At 50.7% G+C, this 22488-nt stretch overlaps 1 protein-coding gene across 1 annotated transcript in view; it reads right to left on the bottom strand.

Annotated features, from left to right (window-relative positions):
- Positions 1–22488, bottom strand: part of pde9aa (phosphodiesterase 9aa) — a 66592-nt gene that overhangs the window by 18873 nt on the left and 25231 nt on the right. The window contains exons 14-17 of the mRNA XM_060833892.1: positions 20825–20938; positions 9993–10097; positions 9678–9806; positions 8856–8951 (exon numbers count right to left, since the gene is read on the bottom strand). Coding sequence (XP_060689875.1) covers positions 8856–8951; positions 9678–9806; positions 9993–10097; positions 20825–20938 — 444 coding nt within the window. The remainder of the gene's footprint in view (positions 1–8855; positions 8952–9677; positions 9807–9992; positions 10098–20824; positions 20939–22488) is intronic.

The raw sequence follows: 22488 nt of genomic DNA, 5'->3' as shown, positions 1-22488 counted from the left end.
CAGATACACTCTCCCCAGCCCCGTGTCCAGATACACTCTCCCCAGCCCCGTGTCCAGATACACTCTCCCCAGCCCCGTGTCCAGATACACTCTCCCCAGCCCCGTGTCCAGATACACTCCCCCCAGCCCCTGTCCAGATACACACTCCCCAGCCCCGTGTCCAGATACACTCCCCAGCCCCGTGTCCAGATACACTCTCCCCAGCCCCGTGTCCAGATACACTCTCCCCAGCCCCGTGTCCAGATACACACTCCCCAGCCCCGTGTCCAGATACACTCCCCCCAGCCCCGTGTCCAGATACACTCCCCCCAGCCCCGTGTCCAGATACACACTCCCCAGCCCCGTGTCCAGATACACACTCCCCAGCCCCGTGTCCAGATACACACTCCCCAGCCCCGTGTCCAGATACACACTCCTCAGCCCCGTGTCCAGATACACTCCCCCCAGCCCCGTGTCCAGATACACACTCCCCAGCCCCGTGTCCAGATACACACCCCCCAGCCCCGTGTCCAGATACACTCCCCCCAGCCCCGTGTCCAGATACACTCCCCCCAGCCCCGTGTCCAGATACACTCTCCCCAGCCCCGTGTCCAGATACACACTCCCCAGCACCGTGTCCAGATACACTCCCCCCAGCCCCGTGTCCAGATACACACTCCCCAGCCCCGTGTCCAGATACACACTCCCCAGCCCCGTGTCCAGATACACTCTCCCCAGCCCCGTGTCCAGATACACTCTCCCCAGCCCCGTGTCCAGATACACTCTCCCCAGCCCCGTGTCCAGATACACTCCCCCCAGCCCCGTGTCCAGATACACTCTCCCCAGCCCCGTGTCCAGATACACACTCCCCAGCCCCGTGTCCAGATACACACTCCCCAGCACCGTGTCCAGATACACTCTCCCCAGCCCCGTGTCCAGATACACACTCCCCAGCCCCGTGTCCAGATACACACTCCCCAGCCCCGTGTCCAGATACACACTCCCCAGCACCGTGTCCAGATACACTCTCCCCAGCACCGTGTCCAGATACACTCTCCCCAGCCCCGTGTCCAGATACACTCTCCCCAGCCCCGTGTCCAGATACACTCTCCCCAGCCCCGTGTCCAGATACACACTCCCCCCAGCCCCGTGTCCAGATACACTCTCCCCAGCCCCGTGTCCAGATACACACTCCCCAGCCCCGTGTCCAGATACACTCTCCCCAGCCCCGTGTCCAGATACACACTCCCCAGCCCCGTGTCCAGATACACACTCCCCCCAGCCCCGTGTCCAGATACACCCCCCCAGCCCCGTGTCCAGATACACCCCCCCCCCAGCCCCGTGTCCAGATACACACTCCCCAGCACCGTGTCCAGATACACTCTCCCCAGCCCCGTGTCCAGATACACACTCCCCAGCCCCGTGTCCAGATACACACTCCCCAGCCCCGTGTCCAGATACACTCCCCCCAGCCCCGTGTCCAGATACACTCTCCCCAGCCCCGTGTCCAGATACACACCCCCCAGCCCCGTGTCCAGATACACTCTCCCCAGCCCCGTGTCCAGATACACACTCCCCAGCCCCGTGTCCAGATACACTCTCCCCAGCCCCGTGTCCAGATACACACTCCCCAGCCCCGTGTCCAGATACACACTCCCCAGCCCCGTGTCCAGATACACACTCCCCAGCCCCGTGTCCAGATACACCCCCCCCAGCCCCGTGTCCAGATACACTCCCCCCAGCCCCGTGTCCAGATACACTCCCCCCAGCCCCGTGTCCAGATACACCCCCCCCAGCCCCGTGTCCAGATACACACTCCCCAGCCCCGTGTCCAGATACACACTCCCCAGCCCCGTGTCCAGATACACACTCCCCAGCCCCGTGTCCAGATACACTCTCCCCAGCCCCGTGTCCAGATACACTCTCCCCAGCCCCGTGTCCAGATACACACTCCCCAGCCCCGTGTCCAGATACACTCTCCCCAGCCCCGTGTCCAGATACACTCCCCAGCCCCGTGTCCAGATACACTCTCCCCAGCCCCGTGTCCAGATACACTCCCCCCAGCCCCGTGTCCAGATACACTCCCCCCAGCCCCGTGTCCAGATACACTCTCCCCAGCCCCGTGTCCAGATACACTCTCCCCAGCCCCGTGTCCAGATACACTCCCCCCCCAGCCCCGTGTCCAGATACACTCTCCCCAGCCCCGTGTCCAGATACACTCTCCCCAGCCCCGTGTCCAGATACACTCCCCCCCCAGCCCCGTGTCCAGATACACACTCCCCAGCCGCGTGTCCAGATACACTCCCCCCAGCCCCGTGTCCAGATACACTCTCCCCAGCCCCGTGTCCAGATACACACTCCCCAGCCCCGTGTCCAGATACACTCTCCCCAGCCCCGTGTCCAGATACACTCTCCCCAGCCCCGTGTCCAGATACACTCTCCCCAGCCCCGTGTCCAGATACACTCTCCCCAGCCCCGTGTCCAGATACACTCTCCCCAGCCCCGTGTCCAGATACACCCCCCCCAGCCCCGTGTCCAGATACACACTCCCCAGCCCCGTGTCCAGATACACTCTCCCCAGCCCCGTGTCCAGATACACACTCCCCCCAGCCCCGTGTCCAGATACACTCTCCCCAGCCCCGTGTCCAGATACACTCCCCCCAGCCCCGTGTCCAGATACACTCTCCCCAGCCCCGTGTCCAGATACACACTCCCCAGCCCCGTGTCCAGATACACTCCCCCCAGCCCCGTGTCCAGATACACTCTCCCCCCAGCCCCGTGTCCAGATACACACTCCCCAGCCCCGTGTCCAGATACACTCCCCCCAGCCCCGTGTCCAGATACACTCCCCCCAGCCCCGTGTCCAGATACACTCCCCCCAGCCCCGTGTCCAGATACACTCTCCCCAGCCCCGTGTCCAGATACACTCTCCCCAGCCCCGTGTCCAGATACACACTCCCCAGCCCCGTGTCCAGACACACTCTCCCCAGCACCGTGTCCAGATACACTCTCCCCAGCCCCGTGTCCAGATACACCCCCCCCAGCCCCGTGTCCAGATACACTCCCCCCAGCCCCGTGTCCAGATACACTCTCCCCAGCCCCGTGTCCAGATACACTCTCCCCCCAGCCCCGTGTCCAGATACACACTCCCCAGCCCCGTGTCCAGATACACACCCCCCAGCCCCGTGTCCAGATACACTCTCCCCAGCCCCGTGTCCAGATACACTCTCCCCAGCCCCGTGTCCAGATACACTCTCCCCAGCCCCGTGTCCAGACACACTCTCCCCAGCCCCGTGTCCAGATACACTCTCCCCAGCCCCGTGTCCAGATACACCCCCCCCAGCCCCGTGTCCAGACACACTCCCCCCAGCCCCGTGTCCAGATACACACTCCCCAGCCCCGTGTCCAGATACACTCTCCCCAGCCCCGTGTCCAGATACACACTCCCCCCCAGCCCCGTGTCCAGATACACCCCCCCCAGCCCCGTGTCCAGATACACTCTCCCCCCCAGCCCCGTGTCCAGATACACCCCCCCCAGCCCCGTGTCCAGATACACTCTCCCCAGCCCCGTGTCCAGATACACCCCCCCAGCCCCGTGTCCAGATACACTCTCCCCAGCCCCGTGTCCAGATACACACTCCCCAGCCCCGTGTCCAGATACACACTCCCCAGCCCCGTGTCCAGATACACTCTCCCCAGCCCCGTGTCCAGATACACACTCCCCAGCCCCGTGTCCAGATACACTCTCCCCAGCCCCGTGTCCAGATACACCCCCCCCCCAGCCCCGTGTCCAGATACACACTCCCCAGCCCCGTGTCCAGATACACACTCCCCAGCCCCGTGTCCAGATACACACCCCCCAGCCCCGTGTCCAGATACACACTCCCCAGCCCCGTGTCCAGATACACACTCCCCAGCCCCGTGTCCAGATACACACCCCCCAGCCCCGTGTCCAGATACACTCCCCCCAGCCCCGTGTCCAGATACACACCCCCCAGCCCCGTGTCCAGATACACTCCCCCCAGCACCGTGTCCAGATACACACTCCCCAGCCCCGTGTCCAGATACACACCCCCCAGCCCCGTGTCCAGATACACTCCCCCCAGCCCCGTGTCCAGATACACTCCCCCCAGCCCCGTGTCCAGATACACACCCCCCAGCCCCGTGTCCAGATACACCCTCCCCAGCCCCGTGTCCAGATACACTCCCCCCAGCCCCGTGTCCAGATACACACTCCCCAGCCCCGTGTCCAGATACACACTCCCCAGCCCCGTGTCCAGATACACACTCCCCAGCCCCGTGTCCAGATACACACTCCCCCCAGCACCGTGTCCAGATACACTCCCCCCAGCACCGTGTCCAGATACACACTCCCCAGCCCCGTGTCCAGATACACTCTCCCCAGCCCCGTGTCCAGATACACTCCCCCCAGCCCCGTGTCCAGATACACTCCCCCCAGCACCGTGTCCAGATACACACTCCCCAGCCCCGTGTCCAGATACACTCCCCCCAGCCCCGTGTCCAGATACACACCCCCCAGCCCCGTGTCCAGATACACACTCCCCAGCCCCGTGTCCAGATACACACACCCCAGCCCCGTGTCCAGATACACCCCCCCCCCAGCACCGTGTCCAGATACACACTCCCCAGCCCCGTGTCCAGATACACACTCCCCAGCCCCGTGTCCAGATACACACCCCCCAGCCCCGTGTCCAGATACACACACCCCAGCCCCGTGTCCAGATACACCCCCCCCCCAGCACCGTGTCCAGATACACACTCCCCAGCCCCGTGTCCAGATACACACTCCCCAGCCCCGTGTCCAGATACACTCCCCCCAGCCCCGTGTCCAGATACACTCCCCCCAGCCCCGTGTCCAGATACACACTCCCCAGCCCCGTGTCCAGATACACACACCCCAGCCCCGTGTCCAGATACACCCCCCCCCCAGCCCCGTGTCCAGATACACTCCCCCCAGCCCCGTGTCCAGATACACACCCCCCAGCCCCGTGTCCAGACGCAGTAAGGCTTCTCTACACTTACATTCCAACCCCTTGAAATAGGGGCCAACATTTCATGACCCTTCCTGATTATTGCTGTCTCTGTGTGCTCGATTTCTGTGTTTTGTGCACATGGCCCCCGCAATCCCTTTGTGTTGTAGCTTTATGCAGTTTTTCTCCATTTAAATAATATTCTGTTTTGTTGTTCTCCCTTCCAAAATGCACTTCATATATTCCCACGTTATACTCCATTTTCAATTTTTTGCCCACTGACTTAACCTATTGATATCTCTGTAAACTGCTTGTAACCCCCTCACAATCTGCTTTCCCACCGATCTTCTGTAGTGTGTACATTTGTCAGCTCCTCCCTCCAAGTCATTAGCAGATATTGTAAACAGTTAAAACCCCAGCTCTGATCCCTGTGGAACCCTACTGGTTACCAACCTGAAAAAGAGCCCTTTATCCTCCCTCACTGTCTCCTGCCCCTGAACCAATTCTCTGTCCACACCCATGTACCACCCCCAACACCATATGGCTCTTATTTTACAACTTACAACTTCTGTATGTTATTTTGTCAACTACCTTTTGGAAGTTCAAATACAACACTCAGGGTGGGAACCTGAGCTGTATACCGGAGGTGAGAGTTGATGCAGATGAGGCAATAGCAAGAGGTAGACCAGTTAGTGGGAAGGATTTTCCTGGGAAGGAACCAAGGGATCAGTTAAAGTGTGTTTGCTTTAACGCAAGGAGTATCAGGAATAAAAGTGATGAACTTAGAGCATGGATCAGTACCTGGTGCTATGATGTTGTGGCCATAACAGAGACATGGGTTTCTCAGGGGCAGGAATGGTTGCTGGATGTTCCAGGGTTGAGAGCATTTAAAAAGAATAGGGAGGGGGGAAAAAGAGGAGGGGGTGTAGCACTACTAATCAGAGAGAGTATCACAGCTACCGAAGCTTCCATTGTCGAGGAAGATCTGCCTACCGAGTCAGTATGGGTGGAAATTAGGAACAGCAAGGGAGCAGTCACCTCGTTAGGGGTTTACTACAGGGCCCCCAATAGCAGCAGGGAGATGGAAGAAAGCATAGGTCGGCAGATTTTGGAAAAGTGTGGGCATAGTAGGGTTGTTGTAATGGGTGACTTTAACTTTCCCAATATTGATTGGAACCTCCTTCGAGCAGAAGATTTGAATGGAGCTGTTTTTGTAAGGTGTGTTCAGGAAGGTTTCCTAACTCAGTACGTTGACAGGCCGACGAGGGGAGAGGCCATTCTAGACTTGGTGCTCAGAAACGAGCCGGGGCAGGTATCAGATCTTGTGGTGGGAGAGCATTTTGGTGATAGTGACCACAACTGCCTCACATTCTACATAGCTATGGAGAAGGAAAGGATTAGGCAAAATGGGAGGATATTTAATTGGGGAAGAGGAAACTATGATGCGATTAGACATGAGTTAGGAAGCATGGACTGGGAGCAATTGTTCCATGGTAAAGGCACTACAGACATGTGGAGACTGTTTAAGGAACAGTTGTTGCGAGTGATGAATAAATATGTCCCTCTGAGACAGACAAGAAATGGTAAGATAAAGGAACCTTGGATGATGAGAGCGGTGGAGAGTCTCGTCAAAAGGAAAAAGGTAGCTTACATAAGGTGGAGGGAGCTAGGGTCAAGCTCAGCTCTAGAGGATTACAGACAGGCGAGGAAGGAGCTTAAAAATGGTCTGAGGAGAGCCAGGAGGGGGCACGAGAAAGGCTTGGCAGAACGGATTAGGGAGAACACAAAGGCATTTTACACTTATGTGAGGAATAAGAGAATGGTCAAAGAAAGAGTAGGGCCGATCAGGGATAGCATAGGGAACTTGTGTGTGGAGTCTGAGGAGGTAGGGGAAGCCACAAATGAGTTTTTTGCTTCTGCCTTTATGAAAAAAACAAACTTTGTAGTGAATGAAACCTTTGAAGAGCAGGTGTGCATGCTGGAATGGATAGAGATAGAGGAAGCTGATGTGCTGAAAATTTTGTCAAACATTAAGATTGACAAGTCGCCAGGCCCGGACCAGATTTGTCCTCGGCTGCTTTGGGAAACGAGAAATGTAATTGCTTCGCCACTTGGGAAGATCTTTGCATCCTCGCTCCCCACTGGAGTCGTACCTGAGGACTGGAGAGAGGCAAATGTAATTCCTCTCTTCAAGAAAGGAAATAGGGAAATCCCCGGCAATTGCAGACCAGTAAGTCTTACGTCTGTCGTCTGCAAGATGTTAGAAAGGATTCTGAGGGATAGGATTTATGATCATCTGGAAGAGCATGGCTTGATTAAATGCAGTCAGCACGGCTTTGTGAGGGGCAGGTCATGCCTCACAGACCTTATCGAGTTCTTTGAGGATGTGACTAGAAACGTTGATGAGGATCGAGCTGTGGATGTGGTGTATATGGACTTCAGCAAGGCATTTGATAAGGTTCCCCATGGTAGGCTCATTCAGAAGGTCAGGAGGAATGGGATTCAGGGGAACATAGCTGTCTGGATACAGGATTGGCTGGCTAACAGAAGACAGCGAGTGGTAGTAGAAGGAAAATATTCTGCCTGGAAGTCTGTGGTGAGTGGTGTTCCACAGGGCTCTGTCCTTGGGCCTCTACTGTTTGTAATTTTTATTAATGACTTGGATGAGGGGATTGAAGGATGGGTCAGCAAGTTTGCAGATGACACAAAGGTTGGAGGTATCATTGACAGTATAGAGGGCTGTTGTAGGCTGCAGCGGGACATTGACAGGATGCAGAGATGGGCTGAGAGGTGGCAGATGGAGTTCAACCTGGATAAATGCGAGGTGATGCATTTTGGAAGGTCGAATTTGAAAGCTGAGTACAGGATTAAAGACAGGATTCTTAGCAGTGTGGAGGAACAGAGGGATCTTGGGGTGCAGATTCATAGATCCCTTAAAATGGCCACCCAAGTGGACAGGGTTGTTAAGAAAGCATATGGTGTTTTGGCTTTCATTAACAGAGAGATTGAGTTTAAGAGTCGTGAGATCTAGTTGCAGCTCTATAAAAGTTTAGTTCGACCGCACTTGGAATACTGTGTCCAGTTCTGGTCGCCCTATTATAGGAAAGATGTGGATGCTTTGGAGAGGGTTCAGAGGAGGTTTACCAGGATGCTGCCTGGACTGGAGGGCTTATCTTATGAAGAGAGGTTGACTGAGCTAGGACTTTTATCATTGGAGAAAAGGAGGAGGAGAGGGGAACTAATTGAGGTATACAAGATAATGAGAGGCATAGATAGAGTCGATAGCCAGAGACTATTTCCCAGGGCAGAAATGACTAACACGAGGGGTCATAGTTTTAAGCCGGTTGGAGGAAAGTATAGAGGGGATGTCAGAGACAGGTTCTTTACACAGAGAGTTGTGAGAGCATGGAATGCGTTGCCAGCAGCAGCTGTGGAGGCAAGGTCATTGGGGACATTTAAGAGACTCCTGGACATGCATATGGTCACAGAAATGTGAGGGTGCATACATGAGAATCAGTGGTCGGCACAACATCGTGGGCTGAAGGGCCTGTTCTGTGCTGTACTGTTCTATGTTCTATCTAACAGTTCTGGTTCCCCTCTATCCACTCTTGTTGAGATTTCCTCAAAAAACTCTTTATAAATCAGTCAGACATGATTTCACTTTCAGGAAGCCATGCTGACTCTGTTTGATTTGATTTCCAAATGTTCTGCGATTACTTCCTTAATAACTGATGACATTACCCTGGGGTTGTGTGGTTTTTAACTTTGTCCACCTAGTCCAGCACTTGCACTTGCACATTATTAGTAACTGTTGACATTAGTGAGATATGGGGAAGGCTTAGTACATGGGGCAGGGAGAGGGACCTGAGAGCAGAGTCATGTCACCTCATTTGTAGCATCATCAATTTGCTTCAGCTCCTCGTAACGGTCCCGTGATTCTCTCAGCGGCTGAACCAATGGTCCTTCAATCTGAGGGAAAAGCTGAATTGAGACACAGCAAATTGTCAATATTTATTAAACAGCAGATTGAAAGACCAAATTGCTACAATTTCTAGAGAAGAGGAACAGCATTAGGCCATTCAACCCCTCAGACCTTCTCCACCGTGCAGTGACATCATGGCTGTTCATCCACTCAATCCCTTGTTCCTGTTCTTTCCCCATAACCTTTGATCCCTTTAGTCCCAGGAACTGTATCTAATTCCTTCTTGAAAACATTCAATAGTTTGGCTTCAACTGCTTTCTGTGCTCGTGAGTCCCACGGGCTCCTTACTCTCTGGATGGAGACGTTTCTACTTGTTTGCTTTAACCTTAGGCTGGGCCCCTGGGTCTGGTCTCCCTGATCATTGGGACATTTCCCTTGCTGCTCCTTCCACAGAAGTGACACACACTTCCCTCAATGGCCTGCCCTTCAGCCCCTACTCCCTCATTCTCCAAGTGACCTTCTCCTCTTTTCAATGACTGCCTCACTCCCCTATGACCCCATCATACTCACCCAGTGACACCCCTCCACCCTGGGACACTCTTCGCTCCCCTCAATGGCTGCTCATCACCCTGTACTCCCTTACTTTCTCCAGTGACCACCTCAATTCCCCCCTCCCCCCAGGACACTGTCACTGCCCTTTAGGGAGGGTAGGGAGTTGGGGAGGGAAGAGTTTGTAGCAGGAGGGTGTCTGGGGGAAGATTTTGGGGAGAAATCCCATCTCTCACCTTGGCCACCAGCTCGAACATGGGAATGAGAACAAACTTGATAAAGCCGATCTGGGCGGTGACCTTTGTCACTTTGTCCCGGTCCATGAAGGGGGCAGTGGGCAGCCCCTCAGATTTCTCCCGGTCACTCTGCAATAACCAATCAGAGGAGAGAAGGAAGGCAGGAAGCAAACTGGGTCCATCAGGAACACAGGGAGCAGGGGTCGGGGGTGTTAGGGTATAGGCTCACTGTAGGGCTCACAGAAGGGTTATGGGGGGGTCACAATGGGGTAAATGTGGGGGTTCCTGGGGTCACAGTGGAAGGGATTGCATTACCTGCATGAAGTATTCCTGCAGTAAACATTCCACCCAAGGTTCTGCTACTTCCATTGGCCTGACTTCGTTTGAGATGTCACAGCATTTAATCAGAACCATCTTCAGCTGCACAAAGAACGGAAACAGAAATTACTCCAGGGCCAAGGCCCCTCTCTACAGGGCCAGGCCCGAGGACACTACTCTGGGGAACAGATGTCCTGGAGCTAAAATGACTGACCTCCAACAACCATGACCGTCTTCCTATGTGCCAGATACAATTCTGACCAGCCTTCCCCCAGTGGAAGCTTTGTTATATATGAACACCTGAATAACAACTGGGAATTAGGTGTGTTCAGCGACTTGACAAAGACTGGCAGCTGTCAAGTCTCTTTGAGGAAGTAATGTGTGCTGTGAATAAAGTGGAGCCAGTTGATGTATTGTTCTTAGATTTCCAGGAGGTATCTGACAAGCCACCACATCAAAGGTTATTGCATTAAATAAAAGATCGTGGCCTACAGAGTATTTATCGGCATCCTATACAGGAGGGTTTATACTAAACCTGGCAGGAGCTGGGATATAGGGAATGTTCAGCAGGAGAAGATGAACAGCCAGAATTTGAAGAAACAGCAAAGGACTCAGGAACCCACAGACATTGCAGACCAAGGGAACCTGATGTGATTAAATTAAATCCCATCCAAAGGATTCTGACAGACAAAGGGCAGATGTATTAAGTTGGAAGTGTGATGTCATTGCTGTCATTGAGAGGGGCAGAGTTGACAGCTCAATCTTCCAGGATACAGGCCCTTCAGGTGAGACAGGGAAGGGAGTGTCACAATATTGGTCATTGGAGGTAGTTCAGGAAGGAGGGATGACATCTTAGAAGGTTCCTCAAATGAAGCCTTTGAGACAGAACTTAAAAACCAAAAGGAGGAATCACATCAAGTATGAAACGGACTGGCAAGATAGAGGAGATACTTGTTAGGAAGGAAGATGTGTTGGGCATTTTGAAAAACTTGAGGATAGACAAGTCCCCCGGGCCTGACGGGATATATCCTAGGATTATGTGGGAAGCAAGAGAGGAAATTACAGAACCGTTGGCAATGATCTTTTCGTCTTCACTGTTAATGGGGGTGGTACCAGGGGACTGGAGAGTGGCGAATGTTGTGCCCCTGTTCAAAAAAGGGAATAGGGATAACCCCGGGAATTACAGGCCAGTTAGTCTTACTTCTGTGGTAGGCAAAATAATGGAAAGGGTACTGAGGGATAGGATTTATGAGTATCTGGAAAGACACTGCTTGATTAGGGACAGCCAGCACGGATTTGTGAGGGGTAGGTCTTGCCTTACAAGTCTTATTGAATTCTTTGAGGAGGTGACCAAGCATGTGGATGAGGGTAGAGCAGTGGATGTAGTGTATATGGATTTTAGTAAGGCATTTGATAAGGTTCCCCATGGTAAGCTTATGCGGAAAGTCAGGAGGCATGGGATAGAGGGAAATTTGGCCAGTTGGATAGAGAACTGGCTAACCGGTCGAAGTCAGAGAGTGGTGGTAGATGGTAAATATTCAGCCTGGAGCCCAGTTACAAGTGGAGTTCCGCAGGGATCAGTTCTGGGTCCTCTGCTGTTTGTAATTTATATTAATGACCTGGAAGAGGGAGTCGAAAGGTGGGTCAGTAAATTTGCAGGCGATAGGAAAATTGGCGGAGTTGTGGATGGTGAGGAGGGCTGTTGTCGGCTGCAAAGGGACTTAGATATAATGCAGAGCTGGGCTGAGGAGTGGCAGATGTAGTTCAACCCTGTCAAGTGTGAGGTTGTCCATTTTGGAAGGACAAATAAGAATGCGGAATACAGGGTTAACAGTAGGGTTCTTAGTAAGGTGGAGGAGCAGAGGGATCTTGGGGTCTATGTTCATAGCTCTTTGAAAGTTGCCACTCAGGTGGATAGAGCTTGTAAGAAGGCCTATGGTGTATTAGCGTTCATTAGCAAATGGATTGAATTCAAGAGTCGTGAAGTGATGTTGCAGCTGTATAGGACCTTGGTAAGGCCACATTTGGAGTACTGTGTGCAGTTCTGGTCACCTCACTTTAGGAAAGATGTGGAAGCTTTGGAGAGGGTGCAGAGGAGATTTACCAGGATGTTGCCTGGAATGGAGAATAGGTCGTAAGAGGACAGGTTGAGAGTGCTCGGCCTTTTCTCATTGGAATGGCGAAGGATGAGGGGTGATTTGATAGAGGGTTATAAGATGATCAGGAGAATAGATAGAGTAGACAGTCAGAGACTTTTTCCCCGGGTACAACAGAGTGTTACAAGGGGACATAAATTTAAGGTGAAGGGTGGAAGGTATAGGGGGATGTCAGGGGTGGGTTCTTTACCCAGATAGTGGTGGGGGCATGGAATGCGCTGCCTGTGGGAGTGGCAGAGTCAGAATCATTGGTGACCTTTAAGCGGCAATTGGATAGGTACATGGATAGGTGCTTAAGCTAGGAGAAATGTTCGGCACAACATCGTGGGCCGAAGGGCCTGTTCTGTGCTGTATTGTTCTATGTTCTATCACTGGGAATGTACTAAAGGCCCCACGACATTCCGAGAGAAAGGAAAAGCAGAAATGTATAAAAGTAACGGGATAGTGATAGTGGGGGATTCCAACTTCCCGAACATGAACTAGGGGAGTCAGAATGTGAATGTTTAAAGGGAATAAAGTTCTTAAAATGCATCCAGGAGAGTGTATTCCGTACACGTACCACCCTCTGTGTGCAAAGTTGCCTCATGGTCTCTTTTATATCTTTCCCCTCTCACCCTAAACCTATGCCCTCTAGTTCTGAACTCTCCGACCCCAGGGAAAAGACTTTGTCTATTTATCCTATCCATGCCCCTCATGATTTTATAAACCTCTATAAGGTCACCCCTCAGCCTCCGATGCTCCAGGGAAAACAGCCCCAGCCTGTTCAGCCTCTCCCTATAGCTCAATTCCTCCAACCCTGGCAACATCCTTGTAAATCGTTTCTGAACCCTTTTAAGTTTCACAACATCTTTCCGATAGGAAGGAGACCAGAATTGTACGCAATATTCCAACAGTGGTCTAACCAATGTCCTGTACAGCCGCAACATGACCTCCCAACTCCTGTACTCAATACTCTGACCAATAAAGGAAAGCATACCAAATGTCTTCTTCACTATCCTATCTACCTGCACTCAAGGTTTCTTTGTTCAGCAACACTCCCTAGGATCTTACCATTAAGTGTATAAGTCCTGCTAAGATTTGCTTTCCCAAAATGCAGCACCTAACATTTATCTGAATTAAACTCCATCCGCCACTTCTCAGCCCATTGGCTCATCTGGTTCAGATCCTGTTGTAATTTGAGGTAACCCTCTTCGCTGTCCACTAAACTTTCAATTTTGGTGTCACCTACAAACTTTTGGTGTCACCTAACTGTACCTCTTATGCTCACATCCAAATCATTTATATAAATGATGAAGCGTCATGGACCCAGCACCAATCCTTGTGGCACTCCACTGGTCACAGGCCTCCAGTCTGAAAAACAACCCTCCACCACCACCCTCTGTCTTCTACATTTGAGCCAGTTCTGTATCCAAATGGCTAGTTCTTCCTGTATTCTGTGGGATCTAAACTTGCTAACCAGTCTCCCATGGGGAACCTTGTCGAACACCTTACTGAAGTCCATATAGATCACATCTACTGTTCTGCCCTCATCAATCTTCTTTGTTACTTCTTCAAAAAACTCAGTAAAGTTTGTGAGACATGATTTCCCATGCACAAAGCCATGCTGACTATCCCTAATCAGTCCTTGCCTTTCCAAATATATGTACATCCTGTCCCTCAGGATTCCCGCCAACAACTTGCTCACCACCGAGGTCAGGCTCACTGGTCTATAGTTCCCTGGCTTGTCCTTCCACCCTTCTTAAACAGTGGCACCACGTTAGCCAACCTCCAGTCTTCCGGCACCTCACCTGTGACTATCGATGATACAAATGTCTCAGCAAGAGGCCCAGCAATCACTTTTCTAGCTTCCCATAGAGGTCTAGGGTACACCTGATCAGGTCCTGGGGATTTATCCACTTTTATGCATTTCAAGACATCCAGCACTTCCTCCTCTGTAATATGGACATTTTGCAAGATGTCACCATCTATTTCCCTACAGTCTATATCTTCCATGTCCTTCTCCACAGTAAATACTGATGCAAAATACTCGTTTAGTATCTCCCCCATCTCATGCAGCTCCACACAAAGGCTGTCTTGCTGATCTTTGAGGGGCCCTATTCTCTCCCTAGTTACCCTTTTGTCCTTAATATATTTGTAAAAACCCTTTGGATTCTCCTTTACCCTATTTGCCAAAGCTATTCCATGTCCCCTTTTTGCCCTCCTGATTTCCCTCTTAAGTATACTCCCACTGCCTTTATACTCTTCTAAGGATTCACTCGATCTATCCTGTCTATACCTGACATATTTTTCCTTCTTTTTCTTAACCAAACCCTCAATTTCTTTAGTCATCCAGCATTCCCTATACCTACCAGCGTTCCCTTTCACCCTGACAGGAATATACTTTCTCTGGATTCTCGTTTCTCATTTCTGAAGGCTTCCAATTTTCCAGCTGTCCCTTTACCTGCGAACATTTGCCTCCCAATCAGCTTTCGAAAGTTCTTGCCTAATACCATCAAAATTGGCCTTTCTCCAATTTAGAACTTTTAGATCTGGTCTATCCTTTTCCATTACTATTTTAAAACAAATAGACTTCTGGTCACTGGCCCCAAAGTGCTCCTTCTCTATGTACGTCCACATATTGAATCAGAAAATTTTCTTGTACACACTTAACAAATTCCTCTCCATCTAAACCTTTAACATTATGGCAGTCCCAGTCGATGTTTGGAAAATTAAAATCCCCTGCCATAACTGCCAAAACCATAAGTGGGCGGCACGGTGGCACAGTGGTTAGCACTGCTGCCTCACAGCACCTGAGACCCGGGTTCAATTCCCGACTCAGGTGATTGACTGTGTGGAGTTTGCACATTCTCCCTGTGTCTGCGTGGGTTTCCTCCGGGTGCTCCGGTTTCCTCCCACAGTCCAAAGATGTGCGGGTCAGGTGAATTGGCCATGCTAAATTGCCCGTAGTGTTAGGTAAGGGGTAAATGTAGGGGTATGGGTGGGTTGCGCTTCGGCGGATTGGTGTGGACTTGTTGGGCCGAAGGGCCTGTTTCCACACTGTGAGTAATCTAATAACTATCCTATTATTCTTGCAGGTAATTAAGGTCTCCTTACAAATTTGTTTCTCAATTTCCCTCTGACTATTAGGGGGTCTATAATACAATCCCAATAAGGTGACCATCCCTTTCTTATTTCTCAGTTCCACCTAAATAACTTCCCTGGATGTATTTCTGGGAATATCCTCCCTAAGTACAGCTGCAATGCTATCCTTTAGCAAAAACGTCATTCACCTCCTCTCTTGCCTCCCTTTTATCCTTCCTGTAGCATTTGTATCCTGGAACATTAAGCTGCCAGTCCTGCCCATCCCTGAGCCATGTTTCTGTAATTGCTATGATATCCCAGTCCCATGTTCCTAACCATGCCCTGAGCTCAGCTGCCTTCCCTGTTAGGCCCCTTGCATTGAAATAAATGCAGTTTAATTTATCAGTCCTCCCTTGTTCTCTGCTTTGTCCCTGCCTGCCCTGACTGTTTGACTCGCTTTTATTCTCAGCTGCACCCGTCTCAGGTCAATATCTTTCCTCACTATCTCCCTGGATCCCACCCCCCACCGTATTAGTTTAAATCCTCCCGAGCAGCTCTAGCAAATCTCCCTGCCAGTATATTAGTCCCCTTCCAATTTCGGTGCAATCCATCCTTCTTGTACAGGTCACTTTTACCCCAAAACAGCATCCAATGATCCAAAAAAGTGAATCCTTCTCCCATACACCAGCTCCTCAGCCATGCATTCATCTGCTCTATCCTCCTATTCCTGCCCTCACTAGCTCGCAACACCAGGAGTAATCCAGATATTACTACTCTCAAGGACCTCCTTTTAAAATTCCTGCCTAACTCTCTAACCTCCCTTCAGAATCTCAACCTTTTCCCTCCCTATGTCATTGGTTCCAACGTGTACAATGTCCTCCTGCTGGCCCCTCTCCCCCCTTGAGAACATTCTGCACCCTCTCTGAGACATCCTTGATCCTCGCACCAGGGAAGCAACACACCATTCTGCTTTTTCGCTGCTGACCGCAGAAATATCTGTCTGTACCTCGGACTACAGAATCCCCTAACACAATTGATCTCTTGGAACCCGACGTACCCCTCGTTGCATTAGAGCCAGTCTCCGTACCAGAAACTTGGCTGTTCGTGCTACATATCTCTGAGTGTCCATCACCCCCTACATTTTCCAAAAAGCATACTTGTTTAAAATGGGGACAGCCACAGAAGTCTCCTGCACTACCTGCCTACCTCTCTTACCTTATCTGGAGTTAGCCCATCTATGTGACTCTATCTGAGACTTTCCCCTCTTCTTATAATGGCCATCCATCACATTCCCTTGCTCTTGTAAGTTCCTCATTGCCTCTAACTGTGTCTCCAACTGATCCATTCAATCTGATAGGATTCGCAACCAATGGCATTTATTGCAGATATAATCCTCAGTAACATGTAAACTCTCCTTAAACTCCCACATCTGACAAGAAGAGCATATCACTCGAAGGACCATTTTTGCTTCTTTCAATCTACAGACCCAGAAAATAGCACAGTCTTATTCCTCTACAAACACTGCTCCAGGTTAAATTAATACTTATGGCTTATATTTTAAGTTTAATCAAGAGACATAACTCAATAAAACCCTAAACCTCAACCTGAGTTATAAACCTTCACAAACCTTGCAAAACATATAATCAAGAGAGAGCCCACTCTGCTCACTACTGCAGACTTATTTTAAGGCCGTGCTTAAAATCCACTTACCTGCCCCTGTGCTGTGACCTCTCCCAAACAGGCTCCTCCAAGATCAGTTGTGAATTTCACTGTTTTTTTTAATTTTCCCAAACGCACTCTGGTGTTCAGTGATACATGAATTGAACAGCAAAGGCAGTAGCTGATAACTCTGTCAGTTAGCAGTGCAGGCTCTCTCTCTCTCTCTCTCTCTCTCTCCTGCACTGACCTCACCATGTGCTTCCTTTGTCTGTTCTTCTCCCTTTTAAAACTGCTGCTGTTCTGACTTTTTTTCTCCAAAGTTCCAAAACAATGAAGGGGTACGACGTGCTTCCCTATATTGCCTATATTGCCTATATTGCCTGTATTGGTTGGGGAATTGAGTACAAGAATCAGAATGTCATGTTGCAGCTTTAAGACTTTGGTTGGGCCTCACGTAGAGTATTGAGTTCAGTTCTGGGTGACCACATTACAGGAGGCTTTGGAGAGATTGCAGAAGAGGTTTCCCAGGATGCTGCCTGGATTAGAGGGTATGAGCTAAAAGGAGAGGCTAGGTAACAGTGGGTTGTTTTCTCTGGAGCAACAGGGGCCGAGGGGAGACTTGGTAGAAGTTTATAAAATTATGAGATGCCTAGGTAGTGTTGCTGGTCATAATCTTTCTCCATATTGAAGGGGCTTTTAGATAAGCACATGAATATACACGGAATGGAGGGGCCGTCTCCTCTACATTGGGGAGACTAGACGCCTCCTAGCAGAGCGCTTTAGGGAATGTCTCCAAGACACCCGCACCAATCAACCACACCGCCCTGTGGCCCAACATTTCAACTCCCCCTCCCACTCTGCTGAGGACATGGAGGTCCTGGGCCTCCTTCACCACCGCTCCCTCACCACCAGACGCCTGGAGGAAGAACGCCTCATCTTCCACCTCGGAACACTTCAACCCCAGGGCATCAATGTGGACTTCAACAGCTTCCTCATTTCCCATCCCCCCACCTCACCCTAGTTCCAAACTTCCAGCTCAGCACTGTCCCCATGACTTGTCCGGACTTGTCCTACCTGCCTAGCTCCTTTTCCACCTATCCACTCCACCCTCTCCTCCCCGACCTATCACCTTCATCCCATCCCCTACTCACCTATTGTACTCTATGCTACTTTCTCCCCACCCCCACCCTCCTCTAGCTTATCTCTCCACGCTTCAGGCTCCCTGCCTTTATTCCTGATGAAGGGCTTTTGCCCGAAACGTCGATTTCGCTGCTCGTTGGATGCTGCCTGAACTGCTGTGCTCTTCCAGCACCACTGATCCAGAATCTGGTTTCCAGCATCTGCAGTCATTGTTTTTACCACGGAATGGAGGGGTATGGACCAAGGGCAGGTAGAAGGGATTATTTAATTTGCCGTCATGTTCGGCACAACATCGTGGGCTGAAGGGCCTGTTCCCGTGCTGTTCTGGTCGATGTTCCATGTAGGACAGGTTGGTCCCGAACTCAAGGCTCAAAACTGAGGGAGAGCTGATTTTAACAAGATCAGGTATGATTTGGCTGGAGTAGACTAGGAGGAGATACTTTGAGGCAAATCTGTGTCAGGACAGTGGAATAATTGGGGCGACACGTTCAGGGTGATAATAGGGAGAGTATGGGGCTAACAGGTTTCAATGAAGATCCTGTGATCTCTGGATATCAAGGCACTGACAGGATCGGATAAAGAGGAACGGGAGGCTTATAGCAGATACTGGGGGCTCTAAACAACAAAGGCTGTATAGGAGGAGAGAGAGTGCAAGAGGAAAACTTTAAAAAGAAAATTAGGAGAGCAAAAGGGGCATGAAAAATAATCGAGAAAGTGAAAGGAAAACCTTCAGTTATTTCCATCTATGACAAGGATAAAAGAATAACTAAGGAAAGAGTAGAGGCTTTAACGACCACATTGGTCCTCAATATGAAGACGTGGCTTTGTCTCCATACGGACAGTGTGGCGGTCACTCTTACCCATACTGTCATGGACAGATACCTCTGCAGCCAGTAGGTTGGTAAGGATGAGGTGAAGTATGTTGTTCCCTCTTGTTGGTTCCCTCACTTCCTGCTGCTAACAGCTGTGTCCTTTAGGACCTGACCAGCTCGATCAGTCATGCTGCTGTTGAGCCACTCTGAGTGGTGGGCGTTGAAACCCCTCAACCCTACAAAGTACATTTTGGCCCTTGTCATCCTTAGCTACCTGCAAGTGTTGTTCAGCCTGAAGGAGACCTGATTCATTAGCCGAGTGAGGACGGGACATAGTCGTCAGCAGGAGGTTTCAATGTCCATGTTTAACCTGAATCCACAAGACTACCTGGGGTCCAGAGTCAATGTTAAGGACTCTGGCGGCAATTCTCTTCTATCTGTATACCATTGTGCCTCCACCTCTCTGGGTCTGCCTGCCAGTGTGACAGGACATATCCCGGGATGGTGATGATGGTGTCTGAGACATTATCTGTGAGATATGATTCTGTGAGTATGATGATGTCAGGTTGTTGTTTAACTAGTCTGTGAGACATCTCTCCCAATGTTGGGACTTGCCCCCACAGGATCAACAGGGCTGTTCTGATGTTGTCCTTTCTGGTGCCAAGGTCAATACTAGCCTGACTTGCTAGGTCATTTCAGAGGGCAATTGATGGTCAACCACATGCTGTGGGTCTGGAGTCAGATGTAGACCAGACCAGGTGAGGATGGCAGATTTCCACCCCTGAAGAATATCAGTGAGCATCAGCAAATTTGGAGTTATTAATATAGACAGTGTTGTGGATCATGGGCTCCAGGCACTGATCCCTGCGGTACCCCGTCAGTCACTGGCTGCCACTCAGAAAAAGACCCATTGAATCCTGTCTGCCATCTCTCTCCATGTCGATACACTAACCCCAAACCCATACACTTTCATTTTACATGCTAATCTTACTGAAATCCCAACCATTGGGTTCCCCTTATCAACGCTACTGGTTACATCCTCAAAGAATTCCAGTCGATTTGTCAAACATGATTTCCCTTTTTATGAATTCATGTTAACTCTGCCCAGGCATGTCACTGTTTTCAAGTCGACATGTAGACATTGTGGCTACAACTTATTCATTTTAATAAACAGTAGTTCTTGTCAAGTCCAGGAAACATGTCAGTGTTTTCTGTTGCTTGATGTAATCAGACAGTTAAATTGGGGACTTTTTGATTCAATAAAACCATTAAGTTTTGTGTTGAGTCTGGGAGTGGTGCAGCATGAGAATCAGGCACTTTCTCAACTGGGTCAGAACTCCAGCTGCCCCCGAAACCTAACGCTCTCCCTCCTGCATAGTTTATCCATCGTCACTGACTCAGCCTTCCTGTTTGGATTCTCCCCAGCTCATGGTTCGGGAGCTATCTTGAGATCCTGTTTTCAGTTTCAGTCCTGACTCTATTTGATGGATCTTATCCCTCTTTGTACCTGCCACTGAGACATGATAACCACAATCTCACCCCACGTCCCTCACCCCCACCCTGTCCCGTGTCCTGTAACGTATCTGTGACCCTGACACCAGAGCAATGACAAACCATCTTGGAGTCAGGTGAATGGCCTCAGGCAGCATCACTGACCGGCCACTTATTCTTAAACAAACCAATCAGCAATCAGGCATATATCATTCAGCCAATCCGAAACTGACCATAACTTTGTAATAAACCAATCAGAATCTACTCAGAGGCTGGTGAGAGTGAACCTGGTCTGGGGCTTGTGTGGCTTCAATACACAGGAACAATGAGCCAAGATTGAAGAGGAACTTCTGTCCCAAAACAGACCAATGTCACAACGCTGGGGGTTTACTCAGAGTACCTGAACTCCACCTCTCATTGTCATCGGCTTAAACCTTTAATTCAAGTTTAAATACAGCCCAGAATCTTAGACCTGCTTTCTGTTACACCATTGGTTCAGTTTGTTACTTACACATGTCACATCTTCCTCATTCGAGAAGTCAAAGTTTTCGATTTTCTGCTTGAAGTTGTCAAGGATCTCGCCGTGACGGGCCATGTCAGTCGCTAGAATCAGATTGATGATGCCCTGGAACCAGCGTCAGGCGCACACACACACATACACACACACAGACACACAGAGAGACAGACACACACACACACACACACACACACACACACACAGAGGCACACAGACAGACAGACACACACACACAGGCGCACACACGCACACACACAGGCACACAGTCAGACAGACACACACACACATTGACACAGGCAGACACACACACACACAGGCAGACACACACACACAAGCACACAGACAGACAGACACACACACACACACATTGACACAGGTAGACACACACACAGTCACACAGACAGACACACACACAGGCACACACACACACAGGCAGACACACACACACAAGCACACAGACAGACAGACACACAGGCACACACACACACACACACACACACATTGACACAGGTAGACACACACACACAGTCACACAGACAGACACACACACAGGCACACAGACAGACACATAGACAGACACACACAGGCACACACACACATTGACACAGGTAGACACACACACACAGGCACACAGACAGACACACACACACAGTCACACAGACAGACACATAGACAGACACACACAGGCACACACACAAGCACACAGACAGACACACACACACATTGACACAGGTAGACACACACACACAGGCACACAGACAGACACACACACAGGTACACAGACAGGCACACACACACATTGACACAGGTAGACACACACAGGCACACAGACAGACACACACACAGGTACACAGACAGGCGCACACACACACATTGACACAGGCAGACACACACACAGGCACACAGACAGACACATAGACAGACACACACAGGCACACACACAGGGGCACACAGAGACACACATACACACAGGCACATAGACAGACACACAGACAGACACACAGACAGGGGCATACAGACACACATACATACAGGCATGTAGACAGACACACATGCACACACACACACACAGGCAGACACACACACACAAGCACACAGACAGACACACACACAGGCGCACACACACACACATTGACACAGGTAGACACACACACAGTCAGACAGACACACACACAGGCACACAGACAGACACATAGACAGACACACACAGGCACACACACACATTGGCACAGGTAGACACACACACACAGGCACACAGACAGACACACACACACAGTCACACAGACAGACACATAGACAGACACACACAGGCACACACACAGGGGCACACAGAGACACACATACACACAGGCACATAGACAGACACACAGACACACATTGACACAGGCAGACACACACACAGGCACACAGACAGACACATAGACAGACACACACAGGCACACACACAGGGGCACACAGAGACACACATACACACAGGCACATAGACAGACACACAGACAGACACACAGACAGGGGCATACAGACACACATACATACAGGCATGTAGACAGACACACATGCACACACACACACAGACAGGCACACAGACAGAGACACACACCCAGGCACACAGACAGACAGACACACACAGAGGCACACAGACAGACAGGCACACAGAC

This window comes from Hemiscyllium ocellatum, chromosome 12 (genome assembly GCF_020745735.1).
Source record: "Hemiscyllium ocellatum isolate sHemOce1 chromosome 12, sHemOce1.pat.X.cur, whole genome shotgun sequence".
NCBI classification, from domain to species: domain Eukaryota; kingdom Metazoa; phylum Chordata; class Chondrichthyes; order Orectolobiformes; family Hemiscylliidae; genus Hemiscyllium; species Hemiscyllium ocellatum.
The sequence above is the reverse complement of the archived record's forward strand: the minus strand, read 5'-3'. Positions and strand labels throughout refer to the sequence as shown.